Below are 24,640 nucleotides of genomic sequence, written 5' to 3' on the forward strand. Positions count from 1 at the left end.
TTAAGAGGAACTGTCCTTAGCTGAACCAGAATCAGAACAACAACAACCAAGGAAACGGGAACAACAATGGAGGCAACAATGGAGGCAACAACGGGGGTAACAATAATGGCAATGGCGCCCGAGGTCGTGCCTTCGTGATTGGTCAGGGTGATGCAAGGAACGATCCCAACGTTGTGATGGGTAAGTTTCTTCTGGACGACTTCTTTGTTACTGTTTTATTTGTTTCGGGTGCCGATACTAGTTATGTGTCCTTAAAAGTTAGCCAAATGCTTAAGCGCACTCCAACACTTCTGAACACCAAACACACGGTAGAAGTAGCAAACGGTAAAAGTCTCGAGGCCACACACGTAGTTAAGGGTTGTAACCTCGTCTTAGCTGGTCAGACCTTCTCTATCAATCTTATTCCTATCGGTCTGGGTAGTTTCGACGTTGTTATTGGGATGGATTGGTTATCTCATCAGCAAGCGGAAATTCTTTGCAACGAGAAGATTGTCCGCATCCCTCATTTTGGTAAAGAACCCCTCGTAATTCGTGGCGACAAGAGTGGTGCTGTTGTGGGCTCATCTCTTTCCTTAAGGCCCAGAAGTGTTTGCGAAAGGGCCACACTGCTATTCTAGCCCTCGTTTCTGATACATCCTCGGAAGAAAGGAAGATAGAAGACATTCCTATTGTACATGATTTTCCTGAGGTATTTCCTGGTCTCCCGCCTCATCGTCAAGTTGAGTTTCAAATCGAGCTAGCTCCTGGAGCAGCGCCCATAGCTCGAGCACCTTATCGTCTAGCTCCATCAGAACTTGAAGAACTGTCCACACAACTACAAGAACTCTTGGAAAAGGGTTTCATACGTCCTAGCTCTTCGCCTTGGGGAGCTCCAGTGTTATTCGTAAAGAAGAAAGACGGTACCTTCAGAATGTGTATTGACTACCGCGAACTCAACAAGGTGACCGTGAAGAATCGTTATCCTCTTCCACGCATTGATGACCTATTCGACCAGTTGCAAGGGTCGAGTTTCTATTCCAAGATTGACCTAAGGTCAGGCTACCATCAACTGAGAGTCCGAGACGAGGATGTCTCTAAAACAGCATTCAGGACTCGGTATGGGCATTACGAGTTTCTGGTTATGCCTTTTGGATTGACGAATGCACCTGCAGTCTTCATGGATCTCATGAACAGAGTGTGCAAGCCTTACCTGGATAAGTTTGTCATTGTATTCATCGATGACATCCTGATCTATTCTAAGAGTCAGGAGGAACATGAGTGACACCTGAGGCTTATTTTGGAACTCCTTCGAACAGAGCAGTTGTATGCCAAATTTTCAAAATGTGACTTCTGGCTTGGCGAAGTCCATTTTCTAGGCCACGTGGTAAACAAGGATGGAATTCATGTTGATCCATCCAAGGTAGACTCGATCAAGAACTGGCCTGCACCCCATACACCAACAGAAATCCGCCAATTCTTGGGTTTAGCAGGATATTACAGAAGGTTTATCAAGGATTTCTCAAAGATTGTGCAACCTCTCACTTCACTGACTCAGAAGGGTGTCACCTATCGTTGGGGTGATGCACGGGAGTCCGCATTTCAGCACTTAAAAGATAGACTTTGTAGTGCGCCTATCCTCTCATTGCCTGAAGGCACAGATGATTTTGTGGTTTATTGCGACGCTTCCATCCAAGGACTTGGTTGCGTGTTGATGCAACGTGACAAGGTCATTGCCTATGCATCGCGCCAACTTAAAGTTCACGAAAGGAACTACACTACGCACGACTTGGAATTGGGAGCAGTAGTTTTCGCACTTAAGATATGGAGACATTACCTGTATGGTACCAAGTGCACCATTTACACCGATCACAGGAGTCTCGAGCATATCTTCAAGCAAAAGGAATTAAACATGCGGCAACGTCGATGGGTCAAGCTCTTGAATGATTACGAATGTGCGATCAAGTATCATCCGGGCAAAGCCAATGTTGTGGCTGACGCCCTCAGTCAAAAGGATACTATACCTAAGCGTGTACGTGCGTTACAGCTTACCATTCACTCTAGCCTTCCCGCTCAAATACGAGATGCTCAGGTTGAAGCATTGAAAACAGAGAACATCAGGGCTGAGTCCTTGCGAGGATCGAGGCGGCGGCTAGAACAAAAGGAAGACGGCGCTTACTACGTAACAGGTCGCATCTGGGTTCCACTCTATGGAAACTTACGCGAGCTTGTGATGGATGAAGCACATAAGTCTCGTTACTCAGTACATCCTGGTTCAGATAAGATGTACCACGACCTAAAGATTACATACTGGTGGCCTGGTATGGAAGCCAACATAGCAACCTACGTCAGTAAATGTTTGACTTGTGCGAGAGTCAAGACTGAATATCAGAAACCATCAGGCCTACTCCAACAACCAGAGATACCTAAATGGAAATGGGAACAAATTTCCATGGATTTCGTTACTGGCCTGCCTAGATCTCAACGCGGAAACGATACCATTTGGGTAATCGTGGATCGACTAACCAAGTCTGCATATTTTCTGGCTATCAAGGAAATGGATAAGTTTTCTACTCTAGCAGACGTATACCTAAAGGAAGTAGTATCAAGGCACGGAGTGCCAACCTCCATCATTTCTGATCGTGACTCACGTTTTGCATCTGAGTTGTGGCGAGCTATGCACAAGTCCTTTGGTTCTCGATTAGACATGAGCACGGCATATCATCCACAGACGGATGGGCAATCTGAACGCACCATCCAAACCCTTGAAGACATGCTTAGGGCATGTGTAATCGACTTTGGTAATGGCTGGGAAAAACACCTCCCGTTAGTGGAGTTTTCGTAAAACAACAGTTACCACACCAGTATCCAGGCCGCTCCGTTCGAGGCATTGTACGGACGGAAGTGCCGATCACCTCTTTGTTGGGCAGAGGTTGGCGACAGTCAAATCACTGGCCCAGAAATTGTAGTAGATACAACCGAGAAGATTGCTCAGATACAACAACGAATGGCGGCAGCTCGTGACCGTCAGAAAAGCTATGCTGATAAGCGAAGAAAGCCACTCGAGTTCCAGGTTGGGGATCGGGTGCTACTCAAAGTCTCGCCTTGGAAAGGCGTAGTTCGTTTTGGCAAACAAGGCAAACTCAATCCGCGTTATGTCGGACCGTTCGAAATCATTGAGAAAATTGGTAAAGTCGCTTACAAGTTGAATCTACCTGAAGAACTCAGCGGAGTTCACAACGTATTCCACGTGTCAAATCTGAAAAAGTGTCTGTCAGATGAGACCCTCATAGTTCCCTTAAAGGAGTTCACTATCGACGACCAGCTGCGATTCGTCGAGGAACCAATAGAGATCACTGATCGAGATGTTAAGATTCTCAAGCATACAAGAATACCCCTTGTTCGAGTTCATTGGAACTCCCGTCGTGGCCCAGAGTATACCTGGGAACGAGAAGACCAAATGAAACTCAAGTATCCCCAGTTGTTTAGAAAAAGTACAACCACAACTGAGGCTGAAGCTACTGCAGAATTTCGGGAAGAAATTCCAAACCAACGGGGGGATGATGTGACACCCCAGGAAAACCAGGAAACCACGCAACTTAACTAGCTTCCTCAGTAACCACGTGCTAAATTTCGGGACGAAATTTTCTTAACAGGGGGAGAATGTGACAACCCTCATAATTACATATTAAAGTGATTGATGACTGTGCTGAATTACTTAACTGCTTTCTGATTACTGTGTCATACTTACATGTGCTTTTTAACATACAAGTCTTGTGCAGAAAATTGACTAAATGGTCCTGTATGCTTTCCTAAGTGTTGGGAATTAAAAGTGTTACAAAAAGATATATATAAGACACTATATGGAATAACTTAGCACTTTAACGGAACGGTATCTAACCGAACAACCGGACACTACGCGGAACACTAAAATATTACCAGAGACATTATTTTTATTTTTCTGAGCTAGTTATAGTCCCCGAACACTTAAACTTATTACACAAAGCATGAAACACACTAAACACTAGACTTAACACTTTAACCTTCCACTAACTAAGTTATTTACCATCAAATTACATCTTACCCCCCCCCCCCCCTTTGATTGTAACTGTCCCCAAGCATGGCCCCACTAAGATTTTATAAATCTTCCATAATCTCATCCATAATCTTCTCCTTGGATTCCACAAGATTAAGTTAGATCATGTATGTACTACAAGGAACATTTTAACCCTTGGATAAAAGGGTTTAGGGAATTATATATCACCTATCATCTTCAACAATCACCAACACAAAACTTCCCTTCTCCCACAACAAAAGCTACAGCCAAACCCCCTTCAAACACACCAACCATTTCCATTTTTAATTCATACAATCCAAGCTTGTCTTGAGGTGCTAGAAGGTGAATTACGAAGCTCGGTGTTCTCGAAACTTGAAGGACCTCTCTCGTTTGCTATTATCCTCAACGTTTTCATCTTGTTCTTTCCTAGCTTTAAGCTAGTTGTAAGCTTCTTGTTAATCCTTATTTACTTCATGTTTTTAGTGGTTAAAAGTTATATTATGGTGAAATCATATGAACACTAAAAGAACACAAACATAAATCATGAACTTAAAGCTTTACATAAAGATGAAACATGATGAAATAATGCTAGTATGATGTTGTTTGGTATATGTTGATGCTTGCTTGTTGATTACTAGAAATATGTTGTTGATCATTATATGAAACTTGTTAACTTATGATTAGAAACATGATTTAAAAAGTAGGAGGTGATTAGGGGTTTACATGAAAGAATCACCTCCATATTTAGACATGAACTTGGTGACAAAATGATTTCTTGTAAAATAACAAATAAAGTGATCTAGTAATCTTGTAGATCTAAAACTTGTGAATGATTTTCCCAAAATAAACCAAGTTTAAAAGACGGTTTCGAAAGATCATGATCCCTACACTATTTTGGAAATAAAGTAAGTATATGGATACTAGTGACACATGAAAATGTTGAAAATAAATATTTTTGTAAAATATGTTCACAAGTTGTGAACATCTAAAAATCCCGAGAATGAGATTTTAAATAAAGTAGACACACTTTGGAGGGTAACTAAACCCACTAAACGCCATACCAAGTTACTACGCGTTTTTATGAAACGTCAAGTTCATGTTGGTTTGTAAATGGAATAGTTTGCTCTTGGTAAATTGTTGTTGATTGTTGAATGATTTTTGGAAAATAAAATGATATGCTTATTAGCATACACACCTCCATTTACAAAGGAAACTCTGGCGAAATTTTCTAAAAATTCCAACACTTAGAAATTATTTTTCTAACAAGTGTTCACAAATACGTTTTAACTTTGTTTTTCAAAATAAACTTCGCCATGAGTTTTGTTACAAAAATACAAAGTATCGGAGGTTGATTTTTACAAGTAAAATGGTTAAATATATATTTAGACTATTTATTTTATACTAGAACACTTGTGTGGATATTTGTTTATTTTGTGAGATAGTTATATTATTCTCCGGTAAAATAATATTACTTAACAAAGTACCTTGACATTAGAATTGTGTGGTACGTGATAGAAGTAATGAGTAGATAAGCCGTACGTAGGATACGTGTTATGCATGAGAAACTGATTGTTGTATATACCTTACTATTAGAGTAACTAACCTAACCGAGCAAACCAAGGTGAGTTCACACACTTTCTAAGGCATGGGATTCCCGGTGGTTGGGAATGGGTTAAAGAATTAAAACGGAACCTACATATCCTCCTTGGGTAGGATATGTACCGCCATCCTCCATGGGTAGGATGTCAATATAAATCCTGCGTATTCTCCTTGGGTAGAATACGTACGTTCGTCCTCCTTGGGTAGGACAACAACCTTAAAACTTACTAGACAAAACTCTATCATGAAGTCCCTCATTTTATATCGACTTAATCGCCGAGGCCAATGGTGAGCGGGTCATTAGTTAATAGCGCTATTAGGTTTAACAAACCTCATACCGTGCCAGTCGGACGGGCGTGTACTAATGGACTATGGCAAACTGTCAATGATGATAGACATTGACGTAGGGCATAACTTACTTTCGTTAGTAGTCGATATGGTAACGGTCTAGTGGTTCACATGGGGAAGCCCCTACTGATTATGGATATGGTTTGGGTAATAAAGAAGGAACTGGTTAATCATATTTTCAACTATGGGGTAACCCCCACAGCAAGTAAGCTAGCAAAAGACAAACCATATTTTCGGAAACAACTTAAAACTAACAACCAACTGTGAACTCACTCAACTTTGTTGTTGACTCGTAGTTACATGCCTTACAGGTCGTTAGATGCTTATGGAGCTTGCATGAGGAGGAGGTCGTTGTGGGATATGGACTGTTATGTCCCGTGCTTAATATTTGAACTCTATGAACTTATAAGACTTATGTTTTGGTTTCATGTTTTATGCTTCCGTTGTTTAATTTGAACTTGGTTAACTAGCTTTTGATCACCAATTATATTGTGTGGTTGGATTTTATCTATCTTAAATACATTGTTCAATATGATTGGTGGCTTGATCCTGGTCATGTCACGCCTCCAAGCGGTGATACTCCGTGTGTGGAATTTGGGGGTGTGACAATGTAGCCGCCGATGCGTTATCAAGGGTGCAAGGGACTACTCTATTTTCCAAAGCCATCTCGCAAATCGAACCATTATTGCTACAAAGAATAATTAGTTGTCAAACGATGATGTACAGGTTCAAGAAATTGTGAAGAGAATTCAGTCAGAAGGGGATTTGCCAAATTTTAAGTGGAATGGCAAATGGTTAAGTAAAGGGAATCGAATGGTATTGGGTGGCGATGAAGTACTAAGGGCTGACATTATAAAAATTTGCCATGAGTCACCTATAGGGGGTCATTTCGGGGTGACGGCGACGACGCAACGCATCAAAGGGTTGTTCTCGGGGAGGGGAATTACTAAAGGGGTCTGGCAACTAGTGAGGAAATGTGATGTTTGTTTGAGAGCTAACCATGAGAATGTAGCTTCACCTAGGTTATTACAACCGATACCTATTCCCGACACCATTTTTACCGACATATCAATGGACTTCATAGGTGGCTTACCAAAGGTGAAGGGGAAGGATACGTATTCGTAGTGGTGGACCGTTTGACTAAGTATAGCCATTTCATGGTATTGGGTCACCCGTTCTCGACTAAGGAGGTAGCCCAGGTATTTCTTGATACCATTTTTAAATTACATGGTTGTCCAAACTTTATAATATCAGATCGAGACCCGGTATTTTTAAGCTCGTTTTGGCAAGAATTCTTGAAGTTACAGGGGGTAGCGGCCAACTTATCGACTGCCTACCATCCACAAACGGACGGCCAAACAGAGGTGGTAAACCGTTGTTTAGAAGGGTATTTGCGTTGTATAGTGATGGAGCATCCGCATTCGTTGGTCAAATGGGTTTCGTTAGCTGAATGGTGGTATAACACTACGTTTCACTCATCCTTGGGTAAGTCGCCATTTGAGGCGTTGTATGGATTTCCTCCACCTTTACACATTCCATACATTCCCAAGGATACGACTGACAACGGTGTAGATGAGCTCATGCAAGACCGCGAGGCGGCAATCAAAATATTAAAACAATCCTTATTGAAAGCTCAAAACCGGATGAAGCAACAATCAGATAAACACTAGACCGAAAGGGTATTTGAAATAGGTACTTGGGTGTATCTTAAGCTCCAACCATACATGCAAAATACGTTGCGGGTTCATAAACACTCCAAGCTTACTCCCAAGTATTTTGGTCCCTTCCTTATCGTGGAAAGGGTGGGAAATGTTGCTTACAGGTTGGACCTACCGGTGGAAGCACAAATCCACCCGGTCTTCCATGTTTCATTACTTAAATATGTGGAAGGACCACCTGATAAAGTGATCCCGATTCTGACGGAGGCTCGATTCCGTCTACTGCCCCTAAAGGTGTGAGATAGAAAGTTAGTAAAGCGAGGAAATCGGGCGGCAATGAAGGTGTTGGTACAGTGGAAGGATCAGATGTCGCATGAAGCAACCTGGGAGTTTCTTGATGACATGAAGCTGCGTTTTCCCGACTTCGTTGAACTCACTTCTTAAGGACAATAAGTGGGTTAAGGAGGGAGTATTGTTACGTGACTATTTCTTATTTTTCGTATTTTCATTATTTAATGTCGGTTAGTTAAGTTTGCATGTACTAAGGATCATTATGGCTCTTTTTCTATTTCTTGGGGAAATATCTTGTAACTTTGAAACTTATATTTTCTATTTATGTGAATGTCGATCTCTATTATTCTGGATATCCAGATTCGGCCTTTTTCCTTCAATCTCTCAAGTTCCTTCTTCTCCAAGGTTCTAACCCTATCAAATCGTTATTCATTATCAAATACCGATTAAGTAAGCTAACTATAAAATCATTATTCTCCAAGGTTTATGTATATTTGCACGGATTCATCAAACTGATCTCTCAAGTTCCTTCTTCTCCAAGCTAACTATAAAATCGTTATTCTCCAAGGTAACTATAAAATCGTTATTCTCCAAGGTCCTTCAATCTCTCAAGTTGCTTCTTCTCAAGTTCCTTCTTCTCAAGCTAACTATAAAATCGTTATTCTCCAAGGTTCCTTCTTCTCTCAAGTTCCTTCTTCTCCAAGGTTCTTCTGATTCATCAAACTGATCTCTTATCAAATCGTTATTCATTATCAAATACCGATTAAGTAAGCTAACTATATATCCATTTGCAACCGTTTTATGTATATTTGCACGGATTAATTACTACTTCTTTGGTTTCTTAACGTATGTTTATTATATTATGGATTTTTTTTTAGGTTCTGCAAGTGCAAGGTCTGTAGTGGTGTTGTTAAATTGAATTGAATTAACCTGTTCATCGAAATAGCATTTAGATTTTTGAGATGCTAGCATATGTGTTTATTAGCCTGGCCTGATTTTGTTGTGTTTTGTTTTGTGCAAGGTTAGATTGGAGTAATCTATTCTATTTGTCTAAATAGCATTCTTCTATAAATGGGGAAAAAGAAGGTTCAACCTCAGGCTGTTTTAGAGGAAAAGCCAGTAGAAGAAGAATTAAAGGGTAAAGTGAAGGTTCCAAAGCATGTTAGAGTGATACAAGAAAGACTTGCAAGCTTAGAGAAGCACAAGAGAAGAAGGAAAGGGAAGAAGAAGAGAAGTTAAGGAAGGAAGAAGAGGAACGTTTACGTAAAGAAGAAGAGGAAAGACAAGCAGAAGAAACAAAGCGTTTGAAAAAAGAAAGAGAAAAAGAAAAAATGTTGAAACTGAAACAACAAGGAAAGCTTTTGACAGCAAAATAGAAAGCAGAAGCCCAACGATTGGAGATTATGAGGAATCGGTTTCTTGCTAAAACGGGTGGGTTCAACGATTGGAGATGATGAGGAATCGTTATTCTCCTTGTATAATATTTCCATTTAAAGTACGCGTATCTGTGTTGGGTGTTGTGCAATTTCTTCAAAAGGCTCAATTGACCGATCTTCCGCTGATCTTCCAATACTCCAACCGGCATTTGATAATGGTTCCATTCTTTAAAAACTGCATCAAGTCTTGATCTGTCATAAGACAAACTCTACCACCTGTGATTGCGTTTAGAAATTTACCGAAGAAATTCAACATACGAACGAAATTTTTTTTATTCCCTCGTTTCTTTGGTAAAATCTCTAAACCTTAACAGATTCCCTCCACTTTAGAGAAACTGTCGTCAATTTCACAGAACAAATTCTCTCCACTGAGTAGAATTTATCTTCAAATGTTCACCAATTCCCTCCACTGAGCGGAACTGTCGTCAGTCTTCACTGAATGTTCTCGGTTGTTCGAAAAATCACGAAAATGACTTTCTTCTTTGCATATTCTAGTTGAATAAGAAAGTCCCCTAGTACCCCGTAGGATCCGACTTGTATCCCTCCAAAAGACTTTGTGAACTCGTTAGGACCGGTATTGACATTCCGGGTTCATTCATTCGTTATCAAATGCGAGAATATGACAATAAACAAAAAGCTTTCTTCTTTGCATATTCTAGTTGATAAAGACATTTCGCCTAGTTCCATGTAGGATCCGACTTGTATCCCTCCAAAGACTTTGTGAACTCGTTAGGACCGGTATTGACATTCCAGGTTCATACGTTCGTTTTCAAATGTGAGAATATGACAATAAACAAAATGCTTTTGAACATTTACGAATAACCGATAACAGTCATAAACGTTGACGTGCGGAAGTGAACATACCGTTTTTGGTTTTTGGCCCATAGTAGTCAAGTCACCACATTTGACGTTTGCATCGGTAACCACCATGACTACCCCACATTTTTCAAAATATCGTCATCTGTTTTCATCATCCTAAAGTGATTCCGCGTGCTCCCGAACCCGTACGAATTTTGACATCGACATTTAGAGGCGCGGTTCAAATCAACTTTGTGAATACCCGACTTCTAATAATCTAAGTTCTTAAATGCAACCCACTTGTACTCCTGGCCAAATTTAAACTTATACCAAATTTAGTTGATCCTAGATTAAATTTGGCCCAAAACATAAGAGCCCACCACATGTAAACACAACAACCTTTAACTTTGGCCCAATATAGATAGTAATCATGTAGTCACAGCCCATTTAAAAGGCATCCAATATGACTCAATAGTCAACAAACCTAGCTGCCATTTTAAGACTTGCAAACCACCGTCAACGTCAATATACTCAACCGACAACTATTATCTCCCCTTTTAGCTTTCACCCACTTCCTCTCTCTTTTTATACCCAAAGAACATCCAACAGAATCCCCTTCTCAATTTAGGGGTGAGCAAAAGGAAAAACCGACCCTACCCGACCATTACCCGACCCGACCCGAGAACCGATCAAACATAAAATACAGAACCGATTCACTACCCTAAATATAGGGTCGGTTCCGGTCCATAGATCCAAATCGGGTTTCACCATGAAAAGAAACGAGAACCGACCCGACCCGATTTTGTATGAAAAATTGGAACCGATCTAAATACCTAGGTACTTGGGTTCGGGTCGGGTTCGGTATATTCTCGGTTCGGTTCTCGGTTATTTTCGGTCCAGACCTAAACTTGCTCACCCCTATCTCAATTAATTAAAAAATTACCCCCAAAATCACAAACTTGATCGAGTAGACCTTTATCAACAAACATCTTACCTCTATCATCTAGATCAGCAGACCACGAAGCCGCTGTGTGCTTGAAGGAACCGGCCATCTGGGTCACCAAATTAATCAACCGCTAATCAACAACAGAATCCAGCCGATAATCAAGTCATCTTTCTCTTTCTCTTTCTCTGAGATAAACAAGCTCAACCGTAACTGTGACGACCCGAACATTCAAGGTTAGTGGCGGTTAATCTTGTGATCTCAACTTTCGTTATTTCTCGCCATTGTGTTAAACGTCCTGCGTCGTCATAACTCTGTTAAAACTCTAAGTATGTTAGGCCATGGGGTATGGGGCTTGGGTTGGGGCGTGGGTTGGGGTAAAACGCCCAAGGCACCACCCCGGGTGGGCTTGGGTTGGGGCGTGGCCCCTTGGGGCTTGGCTTTCAAGCCGGTCTTGGGGCGATATGGCCAAGCGAGCTGGCGGAATATCATTTGCTCACCCCGCCACGTCAGGCGGTAACAATTCAAATTTTGAATTTTAAAATTCAAACGGTCCCCCCATACCACCAAACCGCCACCCCGGTCTCCCAACAACCCTCTATATATTTGTAACCCCCACCCATTGGTCTCCCCATCCCACGAACCGAAACCCCACCGGCTACCCCTTCTCTTGAACCCGCTACCCCACTGGTCTCCCCCCCCCCATCTCACGAACCCAACACCGTTATGGCATCGTGGACCCATGAAGAAGAAATGGCACTCGTCACTAGCGTCGTCGACGCTATGAAGGGACGGCCACCGGGCCAAACAAAATACTGGGTGGAAGCATTCGCGGCCTACCGACATAACGTCGGTAACGACCGCCACAACCTCAACGCGTGCCAACATAAATGGCGCGAGCTACAGCCCAAGCTCGACCATTTCAAGGCTTACAACGAAGCGGTTCCAAGCGGCGAGTTGAGCAACGAGGACCGGGTGGCGGTGGCGAACATAGAGTTTCGAGGCAAGGAGCGAAAGGCGTTCGACAAGATCGACCTTTTTGAAATTTATTTAACGCTCTAGGTTTATTTTGTAATCTTTATAAATTATGTAATTTTTAGGATTATGTAATTTTAAATTTTAATGAAGTTGTAGGTTTTTTTTATAAATGTTGTGTGATTTTTTATAAATTTTTTGTAATTTTTTTTAATTTATGCCACCGGTGCACCCAACCCACGCCCCGCCATACCCCGCGGACACGTAACCAGGCGGTGGGGGAGCTCCAATTCCACATGTCAACCAATGCCCAACCCAAGCCCCACCATACCCCATGGTCTTAATTTTGTAAACACTCGTAACCTTAGTAAACCCGTTAACGTAAAGCCTAATGGCATATGGGGGTAGTGGACCGGTTTAGGCATAATGTAGGCTTATTGGGCCATACAGTTTAGTGGGCTACACACAGGACAAGAGTAGTTTAACATGCAGATTATACTTGGGCCGCACCTCCACGAATTCTATTTGGGCTGCTACTTCGCATATACACACACCCATAGCTTGTGGACTATTTATTCATGGAAATTATCATATTTTGTTGGGCTTGGTCAAGCCCAATAGGAATTGTAGAATTGGGCGGCTAGGAGTTAGCTTATATACACACAAGTTCCGTAAATTAATAACTCAATAACACAACCTTTACCTGCCATGTGTTTGGGCCTAAAGCCCATTGCTTCGGTGGTAAGTAATTCGCCCAAAACTTTGGTCATTATATTTCCTTGATCAACAAGGATACGTAACATACTTGGATTAGCTTAAAACCAAGGAACAAACCCTATTGTTTCCTGATCGTACGCACGGCAGAGCACCCCCCCCCCCCCCTCTTCGAGATAACACTTTGTTCGGCAGATTCTTGGTTAGTAATTAACATCTCGGTTCCTTCTTTATGTGCTTGTTTGTATTGATTATTGGTGGTATTGTTTATCATAATAATTTGTTGTTTAAAGTTCTTGTTGGTCCAATAACATCTTGAAAGAGTTAACAGTTGTCGGCTATTGTGTCATATGTGCATGTGAATCTAGTCAAGTAAACCTATCCATGTGACTGTTTTGCTCCCCAAATAGTATGCTAGATACTTTGGCCTTTGTCGAGTAGTATAGGATGGATGGGGTATAATGATGATTTTTTTAGTGGACTCCATTGATGATGTTTAAATTTATGATTAAAAAAAAAAATGTTTGTATGATAATAGCATGTGATTGATAAGCTATGGCCGCCTACATACTGTCCGTTCATAATGTGTCATATGTGAGCACATGTCTTGAATCACTACAGTCCAAATCTGATTGGTTCATCCTCAAAGTTTGAGTTACGTATGCGGCACATGCAGTTAAATGGTTGTGATGTTAACTGGGCTGTATTAAACTCTATGAAACAAAATAGGTGGATAGTGTAAACAAAAGTGTTTGAATGTATGTGTAGTCGATCTAGGTTGGGCCGCCTCACTTAAACATTGGGCTGCATGAATAGTTGAACATATATTGTTAGGAATGGGCCGAGTATTTAAAAGCAATCAACATAAGAATATTACATTTAACGCTTCCGATTCATCAAACTGATCTCTTATCAAATAGTTATTCATTATCAAATACCGATTAAGTAAGCTTGCTATATATCCATCTGCAACCGTTTAACATATATTTGCATGGATTAATTACTACTTCTTTTGTTGCTTAATGTATGTTTATTATATTAGGGGTTTTTTTTTTTTTTTTTTTTTTTTTGTTGTTGTTGTTGTTGTTGTGATTTTTTAGCTTCTGCAAGGTCTGTAGTGGTGTTGTTAGATTGAATTGAATTAGCCTGTTCATCGAAATAGCATTTAGATTTTTGAGATGCTAGCATATGTGTTTATTAGCCTGGCCTGATCTTGTTGTGTTTTGTTTTGTGCAAGGTTAGATTGGAGTAATCTATTCTATTTGTCTAAATAGCATTCTTCTATAAATGGGGAAAAAGAAGGTTCAACCTCAGGCTGTTTTAGAGGAAAAGCCAGTAGAAGAAGAATTAAAGGGTAAAGTGAAGGTTCCAAAGCATGTTAGAGTGATACAAGAAAGACTTGCAAGGCTTAGAGAAGCACAAGAGAAGAAGGAAAGGGAAGAAGAAGAGAGGTTAAGGAAGGAAGAAGAGGAACGTTTACGTAAAGAAGAAGAGGAAAGACAAGCAGAAGAAACAAAGCGTTTGAAAAAAGAAAGACAAAAAGAAAAAATGTTGAAACTGAAACAACAAGGAAAGCTTTTGACAGCAAAACAGAAAGCAGAAGCCCAACGATTGGAGATTATGAGGAATCAGTTTCTTGCTAAAACGGGTGGGTTCACTGTAGAGACACCCACCAAACGACCCGAGTATACAACAAAGAAATCGAAGCCACAAGAGCAGCAGGCGAACGGGAAAGCTTTTACTTCTGTCCAGGATGACAATGTCTCTGAGTTGGGTTCTGTAGATGTGGAGTTGGAAAACACAAGTGAGGTTTCTACAGTTGAACAAGACAGTGGGAACAAAGAAGAAGACGAGTCCAATGAGGAATGGGATGCAAAGAGTTGGGATGACGCCGATCTCAATTTGCCAGGTGTCAGCGCATTTGCTGAGGAGGAGGAGGAAGAGGAAGCTACAGAACTCGCACCAGTTGTACCGGTAGTTAAAAAAGCTGTTAATGGTAAAATGGAAGATAAGAAAGAAGAAGGCGAAAAGACACTTCGGTCCCCAATTTGCTGCATCATGGGTCATGTTGATTCTGGAAAAACCAAGTTGCTTGATTGTATTAGGAGGACTAAAGTTCAAAACGGTGAGGCTGGTGGAATCACTCAACAAATTGGAGCCACTTATATCCCTGCTGACAACATTCGTGAGAGAGCAAAAGAGTTAAAAGCTGACGCAAAACTTAACGTCCCTGGTTTATTGGTTATTGATACACCCGGGCATGAGTCTTTCAAGAATTTAAGGTCTCGGGGTTCCGGTTTATGTGATATCGCTATTTTGGTTGTTGACATTATGCATGGCTTAGAACCGCAAACCATTGAATCACTAAATCTGTTGAGAGTGAGGAACACTGAGTTTATTGTGGCCCTGAATAAGGTATGTTGGTACTTAATTACAAACATCACTCACATGTTATTTCTCTTTTCTGATTTTTCTACATTGTACTTAGGTTGACAGATTATACGGGTGGAAAACTTGCCGAAATGCGCCAATTGGGAAGGCAATGAAGCAGCAATCCCGCGATGTCCGACTTGAATTTGACCATAGGCTCACTCAGGTCAACAATTTTTATTTTATTTTTTTTTGTAATAGAAAAAAAGATTTTAGTTTTCATTTTCTTACTGGCTTTGTCATGATTTATGTGCTTTATAACCTCCAGATAATTACACAATTTAAGGAGCAAGGATTGAATACTGAATTGTACAGCAAGAACAAAGAAAGGGGGGAAACTTATAGTATTGTGCCTACCAGTGCTATCAGGTACTTTTCTTTCATGTGATTTAATCCAACATGCCATTTGAATTATGGATGTTTGAACCAAGAACTTGTTCTTCTTCGGTCAACAGTGGTGAAGGCATACCAGAAATGTTATTACTGCTTGTCCAGTGGGCTCAGAAGACAATGATTGATAAACTAACATACAACAACAAAGTTCAGTGTACGGTATTGGAGGTTAAGGTCATAGAAGGTCTTGGAACAACCATTGATGTGGTATTGGTTAATGGTGTGCTTCATGAAGGAGATGAGATTGTTGTTTGTGGCTTTCAGGCAAATCCCAATGCGATATTTGTGCATTTAAGTTATTATTATGGTAGTTCTTGTTTAACAAGCAATATCTGTTGCAGGGACCAATTCATTCTAGAATACGCTCATTACTGACTCCCCATCCAATGAAAGAACTCCGAGTAAAGGTATGAAAGCTATATATGAAATGAAATTAGTATCAACATTTTGCTAGACTAGTAGGATAACATTTTGACGGTTATGTTTGCTCTCTGATTCAGGGAGCCTACATACATCACAAAGAAATCAAAGCTGCACAAGGGATCAAAATTATTGCACAGGTGATGTTAAATAACAAAAAAGAGGTTTTTTTTATTTGTCATTGACCCTTAACATTTTATTTTTTCGAGCAGAATCTTGAGCACGCAGTGGCGGGGACCGCCCTATATACGGTGGAGCTTGATGATGATGTGGAAGAGATCAAAAAATCAGTGATGGACGATATGATCAGGAATGTAATGAGTAGAATTGATACAAGTGGTGAAGGAGTTTATGTTCAAGCATCTACTCTTGGATCATTAGAAGCGTTACTGGACTTTCTAAAAACTCCAGCTGTCAACATACCTGTTAGTGGTATAGGCATAGGTCCTGTGCATAAAAAGGATGTTATGAAAGCTAGTGTGATGCTAGAAAAGAAGAAAGAGTTTGCGGCAATATTAGCTTTTGATGTAAAAGTGACACCAGAGGCCCAGGAGCATGCGGATAATATTGGTGTCAAGATTTATATAGCTGATATTATTTACCACTTGTTCGACCAATTTAAGGCGGATATTGATCATCTTAAGGAAGAAAAGAAGAGAGAAGCTGTTGAAGATGCTGTGTTTCCATGTATTCTCCGAATCACGCCAAAAGTGTTCAACAAGAGGGATCCAATTATTTTTGGTGTGGATGTTATTGAGGGCATTCTCAAGGTAATTATTTTTCTAACATTTCTCATTATTCATATTTTTACAATATCATTTTAGAAATCTTAATCTTTTAAACATGTCTAATTGATTACCAATGTTGTTTTGAGAGTTAACATTACTGTACTGATTGACTGAATAATTGTTGTTTGGAATTCGCATGTCATACATGAATGATAGTGGATGCTAGTTTAATCATTATTATTATCTTGGTTTAAAAAGGTGCGACTAATGCGCATGAGGTGATCAGGAAAGCATCTCAGCACCTTTAGATCTCCTTGCGCTTCCTTGCGCTTTTTCTAAACTGAGATCATTATAATCAGTTACTCTCATAAATGTGTCCTGAATCATTATTTTATAACATGAGTGACATGCATGAATTATCTATGGCACATTTATTTTAAAGTTGTATGTCCCTAAAGAACAACTTTCGGTTATTATTTTTCCTTTGTTAATATTGTCGTTAGAATTATTTTGTCACATTAGACACCTTTTGCTAATACCAAGTTTTTATTTTGTGCAGATTGGAACTCCAATTTGCATTCCCAAGAGGCATTTTGTTGATATCGGGCGTATCTCTTCCATTGAGAAAAACAATACGCCTCTTGAATATGCCAAGAAAGGACAGACGGTGGCTATCAAGGTACTTGACTAGAGTTTATATATTAGAGGTGGCAAAATAGGCGGGTTGGGCCATGGGTCAAAACTTGTAGTTTTTTAGCCACTTTTCAAATTTCAAAAACTATGTTTTACCAACTTTATGAACCATTTCAATAGGTTAACCGATTAATGATAAAAACTAATTAAAGTATATGGGTCAAAAGTACAAACTCGAACCATTTCAATGTGTTTTTCTTTCTAAATCTTTGTTTTTTTTTTAACAAGATATTTTTTTAAAATGGCGAAAAGAACTTTCATTCGCACCCAATATTTATATCAAAACTAGCATGTTGCTATTCTCCCAAACGTACACACACCTATACCAACCATAGCCATGAAAGGAAACATATTTTTTAACAAGATTAGGTGCAATTTACAGCTGGCAATTCCGACCCAGAGTTTTGTATTATCCGACGGGTCAAATTTAGTTAAATAGTGAACGGACGGGTCAACTGGCTATCAAGGTACTTGACTAGAGTTTATATATTAGAGGTAGCAAAATGGGCGGGTTGGGCCATGGGTCAAAACTTATAGTTTTTTAGCCACTTTTCAAATTTCAATGCCGAGGAGAAGCAAAATGGGAAGATATAAAAAAAATGGGTGGGTTTATATAATTCACTACATTAGATTAAAATATAAAAAAAAAACAATCTTAATTTACATACCAACTGTGTATATTTACATGGGAAGATAACTGGAACCAATTCCGAGGAGAAGCAAAAAATGTTCGGGAGACATTTCAAGATGAAAGACGAGCTTTACAGCCGCATCTCAAGAAGCTCGATCAATGTACTAAAGGCCAATTATTGGGTAAGTAAGAATTGCAATCTAAAATGTTTTGTTATTTCACATATGTAGTATGGATAGTTAACTTATAGTTCATAATTCTGCATGTATACAGGATGAGTTGACCAACGATGATTGGAATTTGGTGGCCAGACTGAAACATCTCTTTAAGATTCCATGATTTTACTGGTCTTGGTCTGTTTTTTCATGCTTTCCCTTTTCCAGCAAGGCTTGGTGGCGGTGGGGTTTAACGTAACGGTTCAATTAAGATTAACACTAACTACATAGTAACGTGCACATTGGTTTTGTAAAAAAATAGAATCAGGTTTGCAAGATTTGGTCTCTCGATTTCGTGTTGGTTTGACCTTAAGAAGTAACATCTGACTTGACCCAAATGAATCTTATTTTTGCTAGGGAAACCATTTTTTTGTTTTTGTTTATTTTAATGTTTGTGCGATATCCGTTTATTTTAAATAAATCGAATTCTTTTGCGTAACAAATTCTATGCATACTTTTATATTGAGATGCAACAAATGAGCTGCTACTTGGATCATCGATCACTAAAATGAGCTTGGGTATATAAGAAACAGGCGTCAAAAGTTTTAGTTCGGAGTCGAATTAGGTTTGGAAGGATGACCGAGCTCGGGTTCTGCTGGAGCTCAACCTGTTTAGAGCTATAGTTTTGAAGCTTTAGCTTAGTTTGAGTAGTTTTTTTTATCATATTTTTAATATATGAAATGAAAAGTATACATGTAATAGGCTTGTTTTAGTCGCTTAGGCTCTTGTTATGTGAAGTTTTTCACGTCAAAGTGGCGAGCTATTGGTCTAAATCCATTCCACGTCAATTGAGTCCGATACACTAAGACGTTGTTAAGTGAATCGACTTCAATAATATGACATAAACCATATGTTCCTCAGAGTGAGTGACATGCTTGAACAGGGCCGGCCCAATGGGCTTCCGACCCTAGGCACAGGCCTAGGGCCACCCAAATTGAAAGGCCTCATGTAAGTTTTTTCTATACTAGGCCCATTTTTAGTTTCATACTAAACAGCCCATAACATAAAGGGAATAAAGGCCCGTCACCCAAGCTATCCAAACACAAAAGGAACTAGTTCTATACCCGTCCGGTGGACGGGCATATCAATGGTATAATGACATAAGTATGTTATTGTTAGTATTATAAACAAAACATTATTTATCTAAACCAACCAAAATATGTGGGATGTTTCATCAAAAGCTATCATATATTGATGTATAATATACCTAACACATAGCAAAGCACTTGTAAAGACAATCAGAGACAACCGACAAAAGCACTTGTAAAGACGATCAGAGACAACCGACAAAAGTTGAACCGTTTAGACCTAACCCAATGATCTTACCACCTATATAGAATGTATAGAAATCAAGAATATGAACCCTGGTCCTCGAACATAACACAACTCATTCTTCCCATCACAAGTACTATGATTAAAGTCACAGGGTAGTCCAGTATCGGTGCAGAATGCCCCAAGCACATTGGGGCTCATATTCCCACAATTGGATCAGCGAAATGCAGATACAAAACTTGGCCTTTCTGCAATCCTAAGAGAACTTCTAACACGTGTTGCGATGCTCAAGTATTTCGTTACTCGTTTACCTGAAGCATACCAGAAAGAAGCTGCAAGTTCCTAAAATTCATGGTCTGCATTAAAACACCACAGAAACGTTAGAAATATTATAAATAATTCGGTGTTAAAAGGTGGAAACTTTAACCATTTATATACGAATGGGTTGTTTTAGGTTATATTCTATCTCTAACGGGTAAAACTTAAAACGCTAGCTAGAAAGGAACCCGTCCAAAGACGCCCAAAGTGAGTTTTCTTTGTTAGACCTCCTAAATCACTGTAGACACTAAAAAATGAGATTATTACATAAATAAATTAAATTCGATTATCATATATGACATACTAATTATTTATCCAAACGCTCTTTCTACCTCTGCTTTGGCTTGGTACTATTAACTATCACTTGGCCGCTTAATCTTCTTCTTCATTTTGGTCACCAAATGCTTACATCCCCTCCTTCGGCTTTAAAAGCCTTCGTATGTTCTTCAATATGAGCCAAATCTTTATCCCTATACCCGACATTCCAAGGGATAAAATAAGTACTACACTTATGACCACAAAATATAAATAAAAAATTGTCCAAATTTGGACCGTTTGGCATACCGAATCATTAGCTCACGTTTTTTGGCGTCCATTCAGGTATATATTTGAACTTCATCTTTAGGCCCCTTGACTTTGGCTGCAATGTCTACCTGAGTGTGATGACCACCAACCTATTTTTAAATCAAAGCACTCTTAAATCATTATTAAAGGAGTAGTAACCATGATACTTTAGCAAACAAAAGGCTTACAAGGTTTCCAGACTATTTATCAAAGCAAAGGCTTACATCAAACTAAAAGTATTGGCATGAAATGTCATAATAAAAAGTTGAATAATAAGTGAAGAATGACAAAATTAAAGTATTTTCTTATATCCCCGTTTAAAACTTTCATACCGTTGTTAAAGAGTATAACCACACGTAAGAAATCAGGCAACCTTCAAAATATTAAAATCATTATTCACAAAAATATAGTTTTTCTTAATCATATTTGACACATTAGTTACCAGTTATTTATTAAAGTTCCAGTGAAAGTGAAACTGGAACCGACCCATTAAAAGATTACAAATCTTGAGTTGCTTGTGGAGTAAAATGTCACAAATTCTAACATTTTAAAAAAAAATCTTCAACTATAACTGCAATTAACGCTTCTTCATATTGATGTCTTTCTTTGTACTAATGTTCCCCTTAAAGTCAAAGGGGTCCTCGCCCATTTGACCCGCTACCCCACCCAATTTTCCCATCTTTACTTGACCAATATAACACACATTGAAAATTACCCACTTGAGCCGTTCCGTCCATTTCCCAATCTCTACTTGAATAATATAATAAACATTGAAAATTACCTGTTTGACCCGTTACCCAACTGTCCATTTACCCATGTAAAAGTGGTTGCAACAGTTAGCGTGGCCAAAACCTCCTGAGGTATCAAAGCTACGAAACTGCCAAGCATAAACAAACACGCAAATTTAGTGGGAACAACACTGGTAATTTGTAAATGATTATGTAATACAGAAATTAAGAGGATACCTTACAACCTTCATCACCCAAAGTGTGTTTTCTGTTTAACACCATATTATAAGCATGTTTAGCAAAAAGATAAGATTTTTTCTAAGACGCAATTTCATTTAGAGATAAATCTTGAAGATTCCATGACAATTTAGATAAGATATTAGGTAAAAATGAAAACTTTAAGGTTAAAAATAGAAAGAAAACAAAAAACACATATTTTATTTGCGAATAATTACTTACCATTAGGAATTGCTTGGTCTTTTGGGGGTATAGTTGCTAGGTTGTCTTTCATATATTCAGTACCACTATACATTAAGATGATGATTGGTCAGCCCGCTTCATGACTTCTAACAAACATGTGAACATTTGTGTTTATAGTATTACCATGCAAATTTAAAGAAAATGAGTACCAACAATGTAACGATGAGGATTTTTGGGCATAAAGAGTTGCTTACAATTTTGCTCTACTCAAATAGGTGGATGCACAATCATTAGAGCAAGGATCAAAATTCTTGACCTAACAGAAGTACATCATGAAGTTCATAAATTGATCTTTATTTTTGATAATAATACCCTGTGATCCACTAGTTCATTGACAGCCATACTAGTTCTGTTTATGTACACTAAAACAAAATATAAGTATCTAACCACCAAAAAGCATGCAATCATACCCCACAATTAGGGGTGTTCAAGATCGGATAATCCGGTTTTCGGATATCCGAAAATCGGATATCCGAAATTTCGGATAGTGAAATATTGACATCCGAACCCGAACCCGAATCCGAAATTTCGGATATCCGATTTTCGGATATCCGAAATTTCGGATTCGGGTTCGGATATCTAATCGGATATCCGAATATCCAATTTTTTATTTAATTTTTTTTTTATTATTTTTTAATATTTGGAACTAGATTTTTCGGATAGTTTCGGATATCCGAATATAAATTTCGGATATTTTTTCGGATACTTCGGATATTTTTTCGGATATTTCGGATAATTTTCGGATACTTCGGATATTTTTCGGATACTTCGGATATTTTCGGATATTCGGATATCCGAAAAAAATAAAAATTAAATTTTCGGATATTTTCGGATAATCCGATTATCCGAAAATTCTCAAAATCACTATCCGAATCCGAATCCGAATTTTCGGATTATCCGATTTTCGGATATCCGAAAATTCGGATATCCGAAAATTCGGATATTTCGGATACGGGTTTTCGGATATTTCGGATTCGGTTTCGGATTCGGATTTTTTTGAACACCCCTACCCACAATATTGATTCCGTCACTATTCAATATTTCATGCAAAGCTAAATGGTTATATCTTTATGTAAAAAACAATATCTACAACATAAGATAAAAAGGTAATAGGCAAAAATCCCAATGAAATTATGAAGCTAATTATCAACATATCACCAATACAAATCTGACATCAAGATCTTGATGCTAATTATAAGGAACCACCATCAACAGGAACCTTCAAATCGTTAAAACAGGCCTGCAAAACCGATTCTACTTCTAGAGATTTAATAAGAATTGAGAGTTGGGGTTGTTACTTTGAATCTCGATTAACTTACAATCGATCCGTACTAGTTGATGCGATGGAGATCGTGGCCTTGTTCATCTGGAACTGTTTTGGTAGAAGCCGGCGATGGTGACAATTGGTTTCCCTTTCTTAAAGATAATCTATCCCACCAACATACTTGGTTGTCCTTCGTTGCTTGATTTGATTCACAACCAAAACTTCTTTTAGGTTAATTGCATCAAAATCACACAAACAAACCTATTGATTTAAACCAATTTTTCTTTGAATCCGAGAAAAAAAAAAGGTTAAAAGAAGAACATTTATGGCTTCTTACAAACTTTATCTTCGTTATTGACAATGGTCTGAACAAACACATCCAATTGTAGATGCGATGCAAATTTTATATAATCTTAAAGAGAATGGTCGGTGGCTGTCACATCAAAGCCACCGAACCATTCTTTTATATATATAATCATAACCTGAAAGTTTATAGCAAAATGGGAATTAGGTGAATTGGTTAAATATTTGTTGTTGTAACAGATATACTCAGGTACGATTCCTCTCCACTACATCTGTGGTATTTTTTTCATTTAGTAGTCTCAATACTTTTTTCTTTCTGTTCCATTGTTTTTTTATTTTTTATTCAGTAGGCATTCTCAACCTTTTTTCTCTTTTCTAATTTTTTTTTTATTTTCCGTTTTATTTCTTTATTTTTCCTTTTCTAATATACATTTGTTTATTTATTCTTTTCTTTTCCTGTATACATGCATATAATAAATATGATACCTATGAATGAGTATATATATATATATATATATGAATATATGTAGGTTTGTGTCACACCCCGATTTCCACGTGTATCACCGGTGGGCCCGGTGGGGGATTACCGTGACGTAGTTGGCAACAATGTAGTCAAACCACACAATTATATAAATGCACAGCGGAAGCAAAAAGATAAATATAATTCAACCTTTTGAATGCAATATCAAGTGTATTACAGAAGTCGAATTGTATCCACAGGGGATCGAAATAATAATAAAGTATTGTTCAGTCAGATACAGCATCAAGCTTGCGAGACTTATCACGATGCTACGAAGCTACTACCAGCCAATTTCGTGTAGTACCTGCACTTAATCTTTTTGGGAAAATACGTCAGTTTACACTGGTAAATACGTTCAACTGACACATTTGAAAATGTTTATTAAAATTGATTTAAATGCACGAGGCACAAACTCTTTTATAACTTGGGAAAATTATTAAAATCTTGTGAACGTATTACATGTCCTTTTATGCGTTCAGTAGCCCGGGATCCTGTCCGGGTTAAAGATTAATAGACACACCACATTGCGTAAAACCGTAGTATAAAAACCAACGGCTACGTCTTTTAAATAATAATGTCGACATAATATACCGGGTGTACGCCTACACCGGGATGTCGAGGTCGTGGCCATTTCGTAAAATGATGCCAAGGATATCCGGGACAACGGTCATTAACCCCCCAAAGGCTTTTAAGAAACAAAACTGTTTAAATGAGCCGATCATATTATTCAATTAACCACCTAAGCGATGGAAGATATGATGCTCAATCAAGCGGTAAATATTATACCATATCCCAAGCCCGTATAGGGAAAATAAGTTAAAAGTATTTACCTTTGCAAGTATTATCCTTAGTTTGATTAAATCACCGATAGCTTTTACTGGGGCTC

General features: G+C 38.7%; 1 protein-coding gene and 1 long non-coding RNA gene across 13 annotated transcripts; one reads left to right on the forward strand and one right to left on the reverse strand.

The window, feature by feature from the left end:
* The first annotated feature begins 12,876 nt into the window (after positions 1 to 12,876).
* Positions 12,877 to 18,698, forward strand: LOC110886017 (eukaryotic translation initiation factor 5B). Of its 3 annotated transcripts, none has more exons than XM_035978670.1 (11): positions 12,877 to 12,997; positions 14,033 to 15,210; positions 15,284 to 15,391; positions 15,494 to 15,594; positions 15,681 to 15,882; positions 15,960 to 16,025; positions 16,119 to 16,178; positions 16,251 to 16,808; positions 17,326 to 17,445; positions 18,153 to 18,272; positions 18,364 to 18,698. In XM_035978670.1, the coding sequence occupies exons 2-11, from the start codon at positions 14,083 to 14,085 to the stop codon at positions 18,427 to 18,429; spliced, it is 2,529 nt and encodes an 842-aa protein (XP_035834563.1). In that variant the 5' UTR covers positions 12,877 to 12,997; positions 14,033 to 14,082; the 3' UTR covers positions 18,430 to 18,698. The 3 variants fall into 3 exon arrangements, with proteins under 3 accessions (XP_035834563.1, XP_021989460.1, XP_035834564.1); XM_022133768.2 differs by having other exon boundaries at positions 14,038 to 15,210; XM_035978671.1 differs by having other exon boundaries at positions 14,038 to 15,210; positions 18,153 to 18,269; positions 18,361 to 18,698.
* Positions 18,699 to 19,474: 776 nt separating this feature from the next.
* LOC110886016 lies at positions 19,475 to 23,316 on the reverse strand. 10 transcript variants are annotated; one of them, XR_002562553.2, is made up of 8 exons: positions 22,987 to 23,316; positions 21,862 to 21,923; positions 21,647 to 21,750; positions 21,425 to 21,455; positions 21,241 to 21,336; positions 20,460 to 20,569; positions 20,228 to 20,365; positions 19,475 to 19,933 (listed from the first exon to the last, which is right to left on the reverse strand). It is a non-coding gene; the product is annotated as an uncharacterized LOC110886016 (long non-coding RNA). The 10 variants fall into 10 exon arrangements; XR_002562548.2 differs by having other exon boundaries at positions 21,647 to 21,753; XR_004869637.1 differs by adding an exon at positions 22,826 to 22,907 and having other exon boundaries at positions 21,647 to 21,923.
* Between the last annotated feature and the right edge of the window lie 1,324 nt (positions 23,317 to 24,640).

This window comes from Helianthus annuus, chromosome 10 (assembly GCF_002127325.2).
Source record: "Helianthus annuus cultivar XRQ/B chromosome 10, HanXRQr2.0-SUNRISE, whole genome shotgun sequence".
Classification (NCBI taxonomy): Eukaryota; Viridiplantae; Streptophyta; class Magnoliopsida; order Asterales; family Asteraceae; genus Helianthus; species Helianthus annuus.

Coding starts and splice junctions, on each gene's coding strand:
- LOC110886017 (XM_035978670.1), top strand. CDS start 14,083: ATGGGGAAAAAGAAGGTTCAACCTCAGGCTGTTTTAGAGGAAAAGCCA. Junction 15,392..15,493: donor TTGACCATAGGCTCACTCAG/GTCAACAATTTT, acceptor TATAACCTCCAG/ATAATTACACAATTTAAGGA. Junction 16,809..17,325: donor TTATTGAGGGCATTCTCAAG/GTAATTATTTTT, acceptor TATTTTGTGCAG/ATTGGAACTCCAATTTGCAT.